Source organism: Ostrea edulis, chromosome 4 (assembly GCF_947568905.1).
Source record: "Ostrea edulis chromosome 4, xbOstEdul1.1, whole genome shotgun sequence".
NCBI classification, from domain to species: domain Eukaryota; kingdom Metazoa; phylum Mollusca; class Bivalvia; order Ostreida; family Ostreidae; genus Ostrea; species Ostrea edulis.
The window spans coordinates 18,641,380-18,658,140 of record NC_079167.1 but is presented as its reverse complement, the minus strand read 5'-3'; the positions used below and the strand labels follow the sequence as shown (position 1 = coordinate 18,658,140).

The following is a 16,761-nucleotide window of genomic DNA, read 5'->3' as shown; positions in this document are numbered from 1 at the left end:
CATTAATACCGCAACATACATGTACTTATTTCATCACTTTTATTTGTTACTACGATATATCATTTGATTGATTGATTGATTGATTAAATGTTGTTTAATGCTCGAGATTATTTCACTAATATGGAGACGTTACTATACTACTGCCGCTGAAGGGCTGCAAATTTTAGGCCCATGCTCGGTTCTTACGGCCTTTGAGCAGAGAAGGATCTTTACCGTGCCACACCTGCTGTGACACGGGACCTCGGTTTTTGCGGTCTCATCCGAAGGGCCGCCCCATTTAGTCGCCTCTTACGACAAGCAAGGGGTTACTGAGGACCTATTCGAACCCGGATCCCCACGGGATTATTATTTGAGGCTATTGGTACTTTGCGGAACGGAACGAAACGGAACGGAACCGATTGTGGGGTACCCTAAGGGAGAATCCACTGTAAAAAGAAGTTGGTTGTAAATAAAATACTGGACTTTAAACTTCTAGTTATATACATAATTGTGTCCACTGATGCTGGCCTATGAAAAGTAGAGAGTCGTAAAAGAGAATACCGGGCTTTAAAATTTTATTTTTTCAAATATACAATTGTGTTCAATCATCTGAGCTTTACTTCTGCGTTGATATCTGTAGTTAATGTATAAATTATGTTTAATTTTCGATTTGCATTTATTACTGATATAAAATGGATATTTTCTGCGCTGGTTCCGTTCCGTTCCGCAAAATACCAATACCCGTGTGGATATTAGTATGTAACGGAACGGAACGAAACATCGAAATTCAAGTGTTATTCTACAAGTGCAAGTAGTCTGTTATTATTCAAGTGTTCTCATTCATTTTAATCGCATCTTAAGACACCGAATTCTCTCTTTTCTTTTTCTTTTGTGTTTTTTTTTTCGGGAGGTGGGGTAGGTTTTTTTTGGTAAATTAATGCCACGTTATTTTCTGATGCTACAACATTACTATCCAAAATTCGTTGTAGATCATGCATTTCATTACAGAGTGTGTATGATATACATACTGATGGTTTGTATTGATATGAACATTGTCGTTGAATTGGAAATACGTTTTTATTAAGTAAAGCCATGACAAAGACTGCCAATACGTGTTATCGTTCTGTTCTATTGAAATAATGCCACGTTATTTTCTCCTGTTTTTGCTGAAGCTTTTTCTTTCATCGGTTTATTATTTGATCACTCTGAAAGTCAGAGGAATTGTTAATTTAAAAAATCAATATACATATAGATAAATATATGAATAGATAATCGGGATCTATATAAAATTTTCTGCATTCCAATAATGATTGCAAATGAAAACCTCACAAGAAAGGGAATGAAGATTTTGGAGGATACACACAAGTTGAAATAGTTGCTAGAATTATAGGATTCCGTTCCGTTTCGCTAAATACCAATATCCGTGTGAATATTAGTATTTAACGGAACGGAACATCTATCGAAATTAAAGTGTTATTCTACAAGTGCAAGTAGTCTGTTATTATTCAAGTGTTCTCATTCTTTTTAATCGCATACCGAATTATCTCTTCTTCTTTTTTTCTTTTTTTTTCGGGGGTTGGATGTTTTGTTTGTTTGTAACTTAATGCCACGTAATTTTCTCCTGTTTTTGTTGAAGCTTTCTTTTTCATCGGTTTATTATTTGATCACTCTGAAAGTCAGAGGAATTGTTAATTTCAAAAATCAATATGCATATAGATATATATATATATAGGATTCCGTTCCGTTCCGCTAAATACCAATATCCGTGTGGATATTAGTATTTAACGGAACGGAACATCTATCGAAATTAAAGTGTTATTCTACAAGTGCAAGTAGTCTGTTATTATTCAAGTGTTCTCATTCTTTTTAATCGCATACCGAATTATCTCTTCTTTTTTTTCTTCTTTTTTTCGGGGGTTGGATGTTTTGTTTGTTTGTAACTTAATGCCACGTAATTTTCTCCTGTTTTTGTTGAAGCTTTCTTTTTCATCGGTTTATTATTTGATCACTCTGAAAGTCAGAGGAATTGTTAATTTCAAAAATCAATATGCATATAGATATATATATATATAGGATTCCGTTCCGTTCTGCTAAATACCAATATCCGTGTGGATATTAGTACTTAACGGAACGGAACGAAACATCGAAATGGAAGTGTTATTCTACACCTACAATTAGTCTCTTGTTATTCAATTATGCTCATTCATTTTAATCGTACAGAATCTTAAGACACCGAATTATCTCTTTTCCTATGGGGGTGGGGGTCGAAATAACTGCTTTCACACGCATACATGTGTTTTTGAACATGCCTGAAATTTTTAATTGCAATTTGTTTCGGTTTTGAAGATGCATTTTCATATGTGTTCAAGTGTTTAAGACACCGAATTCCCTCTTTTCTTTTTTGGGGGGAGGGGGGGGGGGGGTCTGGGCTTTTTTAAGGCCACATTATTTTCTCCTGACATAACTGACGGATCATCTGTTTTGTACAAAAAGGGATAAATTTTCCAACAGTTTGGAAAAATACAATCATCCAAGAATTTATTAAATAATAAGTCTTGCAATTGATTGAGTATCTAGTACTCTTAACATTTTTTGATAGTCAGGGCCTTTTGTTTGTTAACGGGTAAAAAGGAAATTATATAAAATATCTTGTTCTGTAATATGTATAAATTGCGGAACATCACTGTATAAAGAGAAAAATTTAGGTTGACTTCTGCGATTGTCATCAATATTTGAAACTGAAGGAAGATAATCATTCAATAATTCAACTTTTTCTGCGTTATCGGAAGTAGTAACTTGAACACCATGCTATAGAATGTGTTGCGAGGGGGTATAACTGTAGCTTTATTTGTGTTAAAAACATCTTAACTAAGTAGCTATATCTGGTTCCGTTTCATTCCGCTAAATACCAATATCCGTGTGGATATTAGTATTTAGCAGAACGGAATAAAACGCATCGAAATTGAAGTGTTTTGCTACAGATTCAATAAGTTGTTATTCAATTTCATTCTTTTTTATTACTGAAAATGAAAACCCATATAATAATAATGAGACAAAGGAGATTAGCGGCCGTGTCTGAAGAGAAACGTTTTCGGGTCCAGGGCAAATCCTTGGTGGGAATTTTTCTCTTTATACAGTGACGTCAATTGTAAGACTTGTTACCTAATAAATTCTTCGATGATTGTCCTTTTCAAAAATGATGGAAAATTTATCACTTTTTGTACAAAACAGATGATACATCAGTTAAGTCAGAAGAAAACAATGTGGCCTTTATTTACAAAAAGACCCGACCCCCCCCCCCCCCCCCCCCGAAAAAGAAAAGAAAAGAGTGAATTCGGTGTCTTAAAAAACACTTGAACACGTGTGAAAACCCTTACCAAACTATACAGTATGCGGCAACCTTGCGGCAAACTTACAGTAAACTAGCGGCTAACTATTTTGTTCACCAAAAGCTTAAACACTAGTTCGCAGCCATTCGCCGGTAGCAGTGAACTTGTGGCGAACAAACATGAAGTTCGCTGGAAGTATACCAGAAATCTTTCTTTACCATATATTTGTATATCACAAAGAGATCCAAATACTCCCTGGTAGCGGTGAACTTGTGGCAAATGAAATTACAGTTCGCTGCAAGTATACCAAAGATCTTAGATTTTATTATATACTGCCTCGTAATGTAGGTGATCTTGTCATTTTGTATTAACTGAATTCAAGATTAATCCATAGCAAGTTTTAAAATCTTACAAAGGAATTATTCTTTTTGCACATTTGTTTTCTAAAATTGATATTATACTTAAAGCATTAATGGTTCTGTAACAGACTGCAGTGGCTATAAGCTAAAATAACACTAAACATGCATGCAGGTTAAATTTTATACAATTTTATTTACAATACAAAAATTCAATCATCAGCTACCATTTCTGGAAAGTCCATTAGATCATGCCATTTCTCATTGGAAATTAAATCACTGTCATCATCTTCACTGTAAAAGATTGCCTCTTCGATTAATCGTTGTACCGCCTCAACATTCGCAGGTTCTTCCATACGTTCTTCAATATAATAATTTATTGAATCGCCATCATCTGATGTAACTTGTGACTGGGCTTCTCAAAATTCTTGTACATCAGCTGACAGCTGGACACTTTGCTTTCTTTGGTGGATTTTTCTTTTCAGAGTACGATCTAGGCCTAGCTCTCCAAGTTTGTCTACTCTTTTTTCTAAATGCTTGTCACTATTGCCATCGTCTACAAAAATGATTAAATATACGAAATCAATATATATATTATTTAATTATAGATAAATATATTTAGTCAGACTGTTTATATCAGCTAATTACCCCCCCCCCCCCCCCCCCCCCCCCCCCCCCCCCCCCCCCATGGTTTGCCTTCATCATTAAATACATTGCATGGGTATTTCTTTAGTAGCTTTATTTTGCTGAATCATTCAATAATTAAACGTACTATCTAGTAGTTATACCATTCACCTCAATACGTTTTGGCCTGCAAAATATTGTATGCACTCACCAGCTGCAAGGTGCATGGTCATAAAATCCCGAGTTTTGACACAATCTGAGCATTTTAACTGGTAAATATAGTATAATACCGAGCAAAGCTCGGACGGGCCAAAGGCCCGTCCGCGAAGCAAGACTCTAAAGGTAACACGTATACGTAAAATAAAAAATGATAAAATTTGCAAATGAATACAGATAATCTCTATATATACGTTCACTGAATTTTTTGTGATCCATATGGGCGCCGCCATTATGCTTTGTTCATTAGTTGCTTCTACAATTATTCGTGTTTTAATTTTCAATGCCAAATATACAAGACTAACGTGCAATTTGTAATTCAAAAACCCAGTTTGTTAAAAATGAATGGTATGATTATCATTGTTACAGTCTTTAGCCAATCATCAAATAGAAAAACAGTAATACGACTAAATAGATGAACGAGTTCATGAGTTTCTTTAAATAAAAATATACGATATATTTACGCTTACCCTTTACCACTTTGAATTTATTGGTTAACTTTGTTTTAACTGTCTTTTAACTGCAAACGGGGTGTATTGTTGTTTATAAGTGTTTGATTTGAAAAAGAAAAATTTCGGGGCTAAATGTGACGTCATAATTCATGATTTACGTCGACTGGCGTTATATTCCCCGCTTTAAATGAATAGGCGGATCCTGTAGAACTGTTATCCTTGTATATCCCCCTTTAATATTTAGATGTTATTGGGCGTTTAGTGTAAGGAAAATTTCATAAATACTATATATTTTGAAATGAATTATTGTTTATAATTGTTTGGTTTGAAAGACGGAGAAAAAAGTCGAGGCTACATCTGACGTCATCGTCAGTTATGCACGGTTTACGTCTTCTCCGCGTTAAAGGAATAGGCGGATCCTGTAATTATCCTCATAGATATCCCCCTTTGATACTGGGCGTTTAGCGCAATGGGAATTTCATAAATAATATATATTTTTAAATGAAATGTAATTTACGGTACTGAACAGAATTATGACTATCACTTGGGACATGCCAATGACCATATCATGCTTCGCTCGGTCCAACGGTCACACCGTATATATATTATCTCACTATTATACAATATATACACCAGTTTGCTCAGACTGTGTCAAAACCCTGTGTCATTAATTCATATCGTCACCCGTATTATCAGTTTCTACTTTATATCAGTATAAGCAAATATATTATAACATTACAGAATACAAAAACATCTACTTACCTCGCAAAGAACCGTCCATTTTAAATGTTTATAAAATATGTACTTAAACGCCTCGCAGTCACCAACTACTAGCTGAACTTGCAAGCAACTGTCTCACGTTTCCAAAATGAAACCGAAAGTAAACACGGGGCGAAGAATTATAAAAGTTGTAAACCGAATACTTTGAATACTTATGTTAGATTGATAATAACACCAGTTTATAAAACTATTTATTTAAAATAACAAAATCCTTTTGTAAAATAAAAGAAATTGTTTAAAGAAAATGCGTATCAGCATGCTAAACTAATTTCGTTTTGTTTAAAATAGTACCTGAAAACTTTCGATTTCTTCCGTCTCGGTCACCCAGACGCTTGTTTTTATGAGATGTGCGTACGAACGAGTCGATACATCTTGATGATCAAGACTATTCAAATTGACGCGCGCTATCAATTCGAAGTAGAGAAAATTTCAAGAGAAAGCCAGCATGTCGAGAAGAAGAGTTACTCCCAGGGAGATTTGCCGACGAAAACAGTAAGTTCATCATAGATAAGAACATACATTGGTTGCATTTGTTAGTGTAAAAATACATTTTAAATTTGACATAACCATCGTGTTATTGGACATTCACTTTACATGATACGACGTACTCTGCTTTATGCAAAACCATAGGCCTATGTATTTTTATTCTGTATATATCTGTGTGTATACGTCTGAAAAGTTCAAAACAATTGAAATGGTTTTGTTTTCTAAGGGTGGTATGTGATACGATTCTCGCAGACAAAGAACTCAGCCCCCCTGGTATAGGCCTAGTGAAATCAAATCAATTAGAGGAGACAGGGGAAACGAGGGAGGAGAAAGTCCAAGCACCTTAGACAGATGGTGTCATGTATCATATGGAGAGATTGAATTTGAAAGTGGTATGTAGATTATGATGATTATAATAATTGTGTTTGTGCCAATAAATATCTAGGCCTATTTGTATTATAATATTCACAAATATGATTTATAATTTAATCAATAAAATGGCATTTATGCTGTTATGCAAGTTAATTAAAATATTGACAATAATAATTTAATTGGTATACACGTGTGGTAATTAATTTGGTTAGCACATCGGGCACACTCAGACTAGTAAAAGCTTGGTCCGGTCTAGTTTATTTTGAATCATGGTAGCCCATCTGGCCGTATTTATACAACACATTTAACAATAAAACCAAAGTATATCCAACTGAATTTGAAATTTCTATAATAACATTAATGTTGACAATAACTTTAATTTACAGTACTCATCGCGTTTCACTCAATATCTTGATGTTCTACCCAGAGTTATCCTTCCTATTGTGCTCTCTAATGTACTATGCCCTCTGGTAGCATACTTTACGACAACAGGGAAGACAAAACCCCACTGTTTAAAATAAGTTATGAATGTCTTGTATGAACCAAGAGTTGCAGAAAAAACTTGCAATGATTATGATTTTGTTGCAGACACCTCTTGGTCATGCTTTGAAAGGTATAATCAGAATGAAAGATATTTTAAGAAATTAACACTATTCTTGTAATTTGAATTATGTTCATTCAAATTTGATTTATCTTTGTAATTCTTTTTCTTACAGCATTTGCCATTACAACATTGGGGATGGACAACATAGACATTCATGATTGTGAAAGCCATAAACACAAAGACTGGAACCATGTAATGTGCTGTTAAAGAAAATAGACTATCTAAGTAGACGTCCAGTGCATTTCATGTAATTCAAAAGTCAACATTGTGTAATTTTTTTCGTGGATGACATTGATTATTTGATCTGAATTTGCAAAAATTGGATTGAGTGGGAATAAGTGCTGTGATTTCAAATGAAAGCCATGATAGACACATTGCTTTTTCATCCAGATGTAAGTAAAATCATAAATGCATATTGAAAATTCAGTTTATTGGAAATGACTGTGACTTGTGGGTAATTGTTTTTTTTTATATTTATAATTAAAAAACTTATATTATTGGGAACAGTATAAATCTATGGCTACATTCTCTAAATTTGATGTGTTTTTTATGCATATTAAATCAAATATCAATTGATTTATTTGTTATTGATGGTGTTGCATATAGTCTTAGATTATACTTTAACTTGGTCTAGTGTGTAGTTTTTTTTGGCAAAGTAAAAGACACTTTTCATGAAAGAAACCTACAGACTACTGAAAAGTATTATCCTTTTAGTCACTAGCTGACTAGCTGTAATTTTATTCTAAGTAATACTGGTAGAAAGTGCTGTGGTGTACCAGTTTACTAGACCTTGGTGATAGTCCTTATGGTAATTAATTTACTGCTTTCAGTGGGTTAAATTACAAGCATGCATGAGATATGAAGAAGCAGCAGTGATTACATTCTTTTAAAAATAACCATTGATATTTTAAAAATGAAATTGTCATCAACTGATTTTCTATCATAAATCATGTAAATGCAAGTCATTCCTCTTTTAATTAACTGATATGAATGCTAGATGCAAGTTCATAATTAATGTGTTCATAATTAATGTATTTATGGCCATTGGGAGTTTTAGGGATGTATATTTGAAAGCTGCCAGAGGTTTGCCACAAACTATATTAGGCTTTCTGAAAATGTTTGCCAAAGGTTCGCCGCAAAGTGTATATGGCTATCAGAAGTTTACCAAAGGTTAACCGCAAAACTTCACCAGAGGTTCACCATAAACCATTCCATATATGGCAATCTCAAGTTTGCGGCAAGTTTACCGCAAACTTCATTTGCATGGTAAAAAGTCGCCGTAAGGTTGCTGCAAACAATCTGCCGTAACCTTGCCGCTAAGTTTGCAGCAGATTCGCCGCAGGACTTCGCCAGAAGCCTTATTTTTTGGTAAGGGAATGCGTCTTCAAAACCGAAACAAATTGCAATCAAAAATTTCAGGCATGTTCAAAAACATGCATTTGTGTGAAAGCAGTTATTTCAACCCCCACCCCCATAGGGAAAAAAAGATAATTCGGTGTCTTAAGATTCTGTACGATTAAAAAGAATGAGCATAATTGAATAACAAGAGACTAATTGTAGATGTAGAATAACACTTCCATTTCGATGTTTCATTCCGTTCCGTTAATTACTAATATCCACACGGATATTGGTATTTAGCGGAACGGAACGGAATCCTATATATATCTATATGCATATTGATTTTTGAAATCAACAATTCCTCTGACTTTCAGAGTGATCAAATAATAAACCGATGAAAAAGAAAGCTTCAACAAAAACAGGAGAAAATTACGTGGCATTAAGTTACAAACAAACCACCCAACCCCCGAAAAAAAAAACACAAAAGAAAAAGAAAAGAGAGAATTCGGTATGCGATTAAAAAGAATGAGAACACTTGAATAATAACAGACTACTTGCACTTGTAGAATAACACTTTAATTTTGATGTTCCGTTCCGTTAAATACTAATATCCACACGGATATTGGTATTTAGCGAAACGGAACGGAATCCTATAATTCTAGCAACTATTTCAACTTGTGTGTATCCTCCAAAATCTTCATTCCCTTTCTTGTGAGCTTTTCATTTGCAATCATTATTGGAATGCAGAAAATTTTATATAGATCCCGATTATCTATTCATATATTTATCTATATGTATATTGATTTTTTAAATTAACAATTCCTCTGACTTTGAGATTGATCAAATAATAAACCGATGAAAGAAAAAGCCTCAGCAAAAACAGGAGAAAATAACGTGGCATTATTTCAATAGAACAGAACAATAACACGTATTGGCAGTCTTTGTCATGGCTTTACTTAATAAAAACGTATTTCCAATTCAACGACAATGTTCATATCAATACAAACCATCAGTATGTATATCATACACACTCTGTAATGAAATGCATGATCTACAACGAATTTTGGATAGTAATGTTGTAGCATCAGAAAATAACGTGGCATTAATTTACCAAAAAAAACCTACCCCACCTCCCGAAAAAAAAAACACAAAAGAAAAAGAAAAGAGAGAATTCGGTGTCTTAAGATGCGATTAAAATGAATGAGAACACTTGAATAATAACAGACTACTTGCACTTGTAGAATAACACTTGAATTTCGATGTTTCGTTCCGTTCCGTTACATACTAATATCCACACGGGTATTGGTATTTTGCGGAACGGAACGGAACCAGCGCAGAAAATATCCATTTTATATCAGTAATAAATGCAAATCGAAAATTAAACATAATTTATACATTAACTACAGATATCAACGCAGAAGTAAAGCTCAGATGATTGAACACAATTGTATATTTGAAAAAATAAAATTTTAAAGCCCGGTATTCTCTTTTACGACTCTCTACTTTTCATAGGCCAGCATCAGTGGACACAATTATGTATATAACTAGAAGTTTAAAGTCCAGTATTTTATTTACAACCAACTTCTTTTTACAGTGGATTCTCCCTTAGGGTACCCCACAATCGGTTCCGTTCCGTTTCGTTCCGTTCCGCAAAGTACCAATAGCCTTATTTGAAGAATCAACAATCAAATATAAGATTGAACCTATAAATCTAGAGGGGTGGAATTACCTTAAAGTGAAAAATAATTTAATACGGAGTAGTTGTGTCTGCTACACAATGCGTTAAGATATAATGAAGGTTACCCTTTTTTGTTACAAATCTGTGAATTCATCAGCCCATGATCGTGTCACGTGAGAGGAAAACGTGAAAATTACAACCAATGAAATTAATCCTCGATACAGTTGGACACCTGCTTCTCATCAGTGTAGTCCGAATCCAGTCCTTGTCATCAGTAGCGGATGTATGTGAGAGGGTATGGTTGTCACCTGCTCGGACACGTTGGTTTATCTCTGGTCATTTGGGCTTTCCCCAACACAAATTTAACTCCGCAAGACAACATATGTGAAACACTACTCCGAGGTTACCATTGAAAATATGTTTTAGGGTTTTCATGGGTCACTGTGGTATGTCTATAGTCTGTGTACAAACTACTTACAGAATCCAATGGAAATGAGTCCTTAAGCTTTAATCGGTCATCTTTATTTTTCATCCCTGTCGAAAATTTTGCTTTTGATCTATTTTTCAGAAGAGGGTGGTATTGTGCACACACAATGAAGTGTTTGTGTATAAATATATCTGATGTATGTTACTGTAGTAGGTAATCGGATTCTGTTATTACCAGGTGGAGGCGCGGGACAATCTAGGTGATGCACCCTATCGCAATACCTCCACGGTGGTGATAATCAGAGTGCTGGATGAGAACGACAACCTCCCTCACTTCACTCCCTCCAATTACAATTTCTCTGTATCTGAGTGCGCTCGTATTGGTGATCCGGTGGGCAGTGTAACGGCACAGGACAGGGACTTGAATTTTGATCCGTTTTATTACATTGTGTCAGGAGCGGATGGACACTTCTCAATCAATGACAAAACATCTGGTGAGGACTTCTTTTTCTGAGTTTTATTCAATACAGAACATAATTTTTACATGTTAGCGTATTGATCTGAACACAGCACAGAATTTACACAAAGTTCTTATAGCAGTTGTGGAGATTGATCACTGTTCGTTATCTTTAAAAGTAAACAGGACAGTGACACACTGTCTTATAAGTCAGTGATAAATAAAAGTGAAACTTTTTGTTTAGCAAAAATGGTGTCCTGAAATGTATGCAATTATAAATCATTTGCATACAATTAAGAAATAAATCTTATTTTTTGAAAATACTTTGTGAAATTTTGATAATGCCGTTCAAGGAAAAATAGCAATGTTCTGACGTTGATATATGATTAATTCTGTGTGTATATATTTATATTAAATATTCTATACAATTGCATCGAGAGATCCACTCTCCCTATAAAATATCTTAAACACTGAATAACACAGCGACTGTGTGAGATTGCATCAGTGTGTATAAGTAGCGCTTTAGGAGCATAACAAAACTTTCTTTTTAGGGAAGTCGTTGTGGCCGAGTGGACTTACGCACTGGTTTGACAATCTTGCTAGGCGGTGGGTGCCGTACGTCGCTGGTTCGACCCCGGGCTGGGGCGAAAATTTTCAGTACCTAGTCGTGATTATTTAGTGCTTTATATATATATATATATATATATATAATATATATATATATACATGTATATATATAGTGGGAATTATAAAGAATTACCAAACGCTACCAGTTAACGTCATTATGATGTCATAAAGGACTCGTTTAGTTGACGTCGTAACAAAGACGTTGCTAAACATTTTTTGTATATTTGAACTGCCTGATGAACCATGTAGGCATGGAGAAAGCGCTAGCTGTGAATGATTGTTTTTTATGGAATGTGTCATTCTGATTTTCAATATTTATATATATATATATATATATATATATATATATATATATATATCATACGTGTGGTGTATATTGAGAGTGAGATAAAGCATTAGGTTTATCACACGCCAGTTTGATAAAGCACTTCCGGTCCGAACTACTTTTGACACTGTACCCGCTTGGATGACATATTTTCTGTGTTTATGCATATCCATGCACCAAATAAAGCGTAAAACTTATTATTCTGTATTTATTTAGAATTTCTTTTATAGCAAAATTAAAATGATGTTGCCCCCACTGACATAATGCAAGTTACCGGCCACAAAAATGCTAACTCGGTCTGTAACTTCTCAAAATTACGACCAGAAAACAAAAATATGTGCACACTAATATTATCATCGACAAGGAATCGACGGCCTACTGGACAAGCCTAATCGAAAGTACCTCGACATGCTGCGGTACCAAGTATTTACAAGCACAGTCTCTTTTTTCTGGAACATATTAAATGTAACAAATCTCAACAGCTTTACTTACTAGGCTAGGCCTATTTAAAGTGCCTCAGGATTTCCTCTCGCCCTTAGATCCAAAGAAACTACGTAAATAAAATCCAAATGCACAATCACTTCTACTTTTCATTGTAAACTGTTGAACATTCTAATAACGCTGCATTAAAATATTACTTTCATTGATCGTTATTACACATGTTTATTTCAAAACGACGACGACATCAAACTTTTATCAGAAGGTCAGGCCTACGTCAAAAAATAAATACTCGGTCAATAGTTGTTACTTTGTTGGAATGGTAAAACCATTATTAATTATAAAATATAATCCCTTCTAAAACAATTTTCATCCATGGTTTCTTTTATAAAAATGACCTTTTGTACTGTATATTAATGGTTTATAAGCGCACTATTTTTTCCCGCGTAAGGTGGACAGATTAAGCACGACGTCTGAGCCACGGATTCAAAACAAATTCAATCAGCTGTTTCTACCATACTGGGGATCATCTCAAAATTAAGTGAAAAGAAGACGTATGAGATAAATAGAACATCTATAATTGCGTATTTTGATATTTGGTTTATCCAACAAGTTGATATGGTGTATTTATTCGCTCGACAAGCCTCGCGAATAAATACACCATATCAACTTGTTGGATAAACCAAATATTAAAACACGCAATATAGATATCCTCTATTTATCCAAAGTCTCTCTTTTTGTAAGAATAATAATAAAACCATTAAAACACTTTTCGAAATATTTCAGCCGATTTACCAACCTTCATCAGTCGTGTTTATTAAAATGCATAGCAACTAACGTTGAACAACGTATTATCATTCTAATCATCATAATGATAATGATAATGGATAATACGTTGTTCAACGTTGGTTGCTATGTATTTTAATAAACACGACTGATGAAGGCTGGTAAACGGCTGAAATATTTCGAAAAGTATATTATTAAAAGAAATAATATAAACAGTACACAAAGTTAAAATTTTAATGCAAGTGCTTTCATTTCTTGATCCCCAGGCGTTACATTTTAAAATAGATTTGAAAACTATTATTTTATTATTATTTATTTGAAAACTAATTTAAAATGTAACGCACGAGGATTATGAAATGAAAGCGCTTGTGTTAAAATTTTAACTTTGTGTACTGTTTGTATTATTTCTTTTAATTTCTTATACCGGACACTGTGCTTTTTATTTGATAATTTATTAGCTTTAACTAATAAATGAAAATAAAAGCATGTTCTATACTTTTATCAGGTAATAATTCGCGTATGGAGTTACCTTTATTAATTGCCGTCTCTTTGACAATGATAGCTTTTTCATGCTTAACACCTTTTGGTAACAGTCTGCTTCCTGTTGGTTTTCTAAGTAATGGACATTTTTGGAAAACTTCGTTCATTTTTTTTCCAGGAAATATTTCCATCACCAAAGATTTGGACTGTGAAAGGAAAAGCAATTACAGCTTGATTGTAGAAGTTAGAGATGGAATTAACACCGCTGAAGCCAATGTCATAATTTACCTGGAGGACGTTAACGAAGCCCCAACGTTCAAGAACCCTGTGCTTAGGATCAGCGTGGTAGAAGAAAGGAGTCGCTCTGACCCAATTCTGATTCTCAGTGCAACAGACAATGACGAAGGAAACAATGCACAGCTAGAATACATCTTTAATAATTCATCACGAGGTGTGTATATATATATATATATATAGATAGATATAGATAGATAGATAGATATTTATAGCGAGCGCAGCGAGCCGGAGCGCTGGCTCGTACTGCGAGCTCTAATGACTAGAGCGCGGGAAATAATCCGAGCGGAGTCAAGTCAACTCGTACCTTGACCGACTCGTACCCAGGTCAACTCGTACCAATAGGTCAACTCGTACCAATAGGTCAACTCGTACCCAAAAGGCAAAAGTCAACTCGTACCCAAGAATCTGGTTACGAGTTGACTCCTCTTCAATTGATGACAACTTGTACCTAAGCGATATGTCACTTATATGCGCATGGGTATATTGCATTTTGGGCAGATTCTTGGGTACGATTAACATTGATTGGCAAGCCTAAAGACAAAAAAACATGTAGTCTGCGTTGTAAATACGTTTGTAGATTAGTGTAGTTGTAGTGCTAGATGTATTTATATGTGGTTTTTGTTATTATGCTCTGTTGATATTGGCCACATTATGTAATTCTTTTCGTTTGTCCTGAAAAAGGGACGGGTCGTCCCGAAAATTTGACAATCTGATTGCTCGTGTCGTTGGTCATTTTAGTGCTTTGTATAATTTTTTGTATTTGACCTTGTATCCATGTTGTGGATCCTAAACTTTGAGGTATCGGGTGTTGTTGAAACTTTAGTGCTTATATATATATATATATATATATATATATATATATATATATATATACCGTATCACACGTTTGTCATGTGATTGTTTCTTTTTGTAGGCTTTGGTTCATAGGAAAAATCCGCAAAATTTTCAATCGCAAAATACCTGTATTGTGAGAACTGAAAATCAGATATTCTCTCAATGTAGCGTACTAATGCAAGTGCTCAAACTGAAAACGTGGAGTAGTGCCGCCTTCAAATCACCAAAATGCTTAACCATATAGAAAATACCCATTATATATTTCTAACCATATAGAAAATATCCAATATATGTCTAACCATATAGAAAATACCCATTATATGTCTAACCATATAGAAAATAGCCATTATATATCTAACCATATAGAAAATACCATTGTATGTCTAACCATATAGAAAATACCCACTATATGTCTAACCATAAAAATACCCATTACATGTCTAACCATATAGAAAATATCCAATATATGTCTAACCATATAGAAAATACCCATTACATGTCTAACCATATAGAAAATAACCATTGTATGTCTAACCGTATAGAAAATACCCATTATATGTCTAACCGTATAGAAAATACCCATTATATGTCTAACTGTATAGAAAATAACCATTGTATGTCTAACCGTATAGAAAATAACCATTGTATGTCTAACCGTATAGAAAATACGCATTATATGTCTAACCGTATAGAAAATAACCATTGTATGTCTAACCGTATAGAAAATACCCATTATATGTCTAACCGTATAGAAAATACCCATTATATGTCTAACTGTATAGAAAATAACCATTGTATGTCTAACCGTATAGAAAATAACCATTGTATGTCTAACCGTATAGAAAATACGCATTATATGTCTAACCGTATAGAAAATAACCATTGTATGTCTAACCATATAGAAAATATCCATTATATGTCTAACCATATAGAAAATAACCATTGTATGTCTAACCGTATAGAAAATAACCATTGTATGTCTAACCGTATAGAAAATACCCATTACATGTCTAACCGTATAGAAAATACGCATTATATGTCTAACCGTATAGAAAATACCCATTGTATGTCTAACCGTATAGAAAACACGCATTATATATCTAACCATATAGAAAATACGCATTATATATCTAATCATATAGAAAATACCATTGTATGTCTAACCGTTTAGAAAATAACCATTGTATGTCTAACCATATAGAAAATATCCATTATATGTCTAACCATATAGAAAATAACCATTGTATGTCTAACCGTATAGAAAATAACCATTGTATGTCTAACCGTATAGAAAATACCCATTACATGTCTAACCGTATAGAAAATACCCATTACATGTCTAACCGTATAGAAAATACGCATTATATGTCTAACCGTATAGAAAATACCCATTGTATGTCTAACCGTATAGAAAACACGCATTATATATCTAACCATATAGAAAATACGCATTATATATCTAACCATATAGAAAATACCATTGTATGTCTAACCGTTTAGAAAATAACCATTGTATGTCTAACCATATAGAAAATATCCATTATATGTCTAACCATATAGAAAATAACCATTGTATGTCTAACCGTATAGAAAATAACCATTGTATGTCTAACCGTATAGAAAATAACCATTGTATGTCTAACCGTATAGAAAATAACCATTATATGTCTAACCGTATAGAAAATACGCATTATATGTCTAACCGTATAGAAAATACGCATTATATGTCTAACCGTATAGAAAATACCCATTATATGTCTAACCGTATAGAAAATACGCATTATATGTCTAACCGTATAGAAAATACCCATTACATGTCTAACCGTATAGAAAATACGCATTATATGTCTAACCGTATAGAAAATACCCATTACATG

General features: G+C 33.8%; 1 protein-coding gene and 1 long non-coding RNA gene across 2 annotated transcripts in view; one reads left to right on the top strand and one right to left on the bottom strand.

The window, feature by feature from the left end:
• Nucleotides 1-16,761, top strand: part of LOC125670462 (protocadherin Fat 4-like) — a 249,559-nt gene that overhangs the window by 191,410 nt on the left and 41,388 nt on the right. Inside the window, exons 49-50 of the mRNA XM_056161239.1 lie at nucleotides 10,879-11,134; nucleotides 13,932-14,204. Of these exons, the coding sequence (XP_056017214.1) occupies nucleotides 10,879-11,134; nucleotides 13,932-14,204 (529 nt within the window). The remainder of the gene's footprint in view (nucleotides 1-10,878; nucleotides 11,135-13,931; nucleotides 14,205-16,761) is intronic.
• Nucleotides 3,835-5,855, bottom strand: LOC125677140 (uncharacterized). The gene is made up of 2 exons (XR_008802092.1): nucleotides 5,719-5,855; nucleotides 3,835-4,220 (listed from the first exon to the last, which is right to left on the bottom strand). It is a non-coding gene; the product is annotated as an uncharacterized LOC125677140 (long non-coding RNA).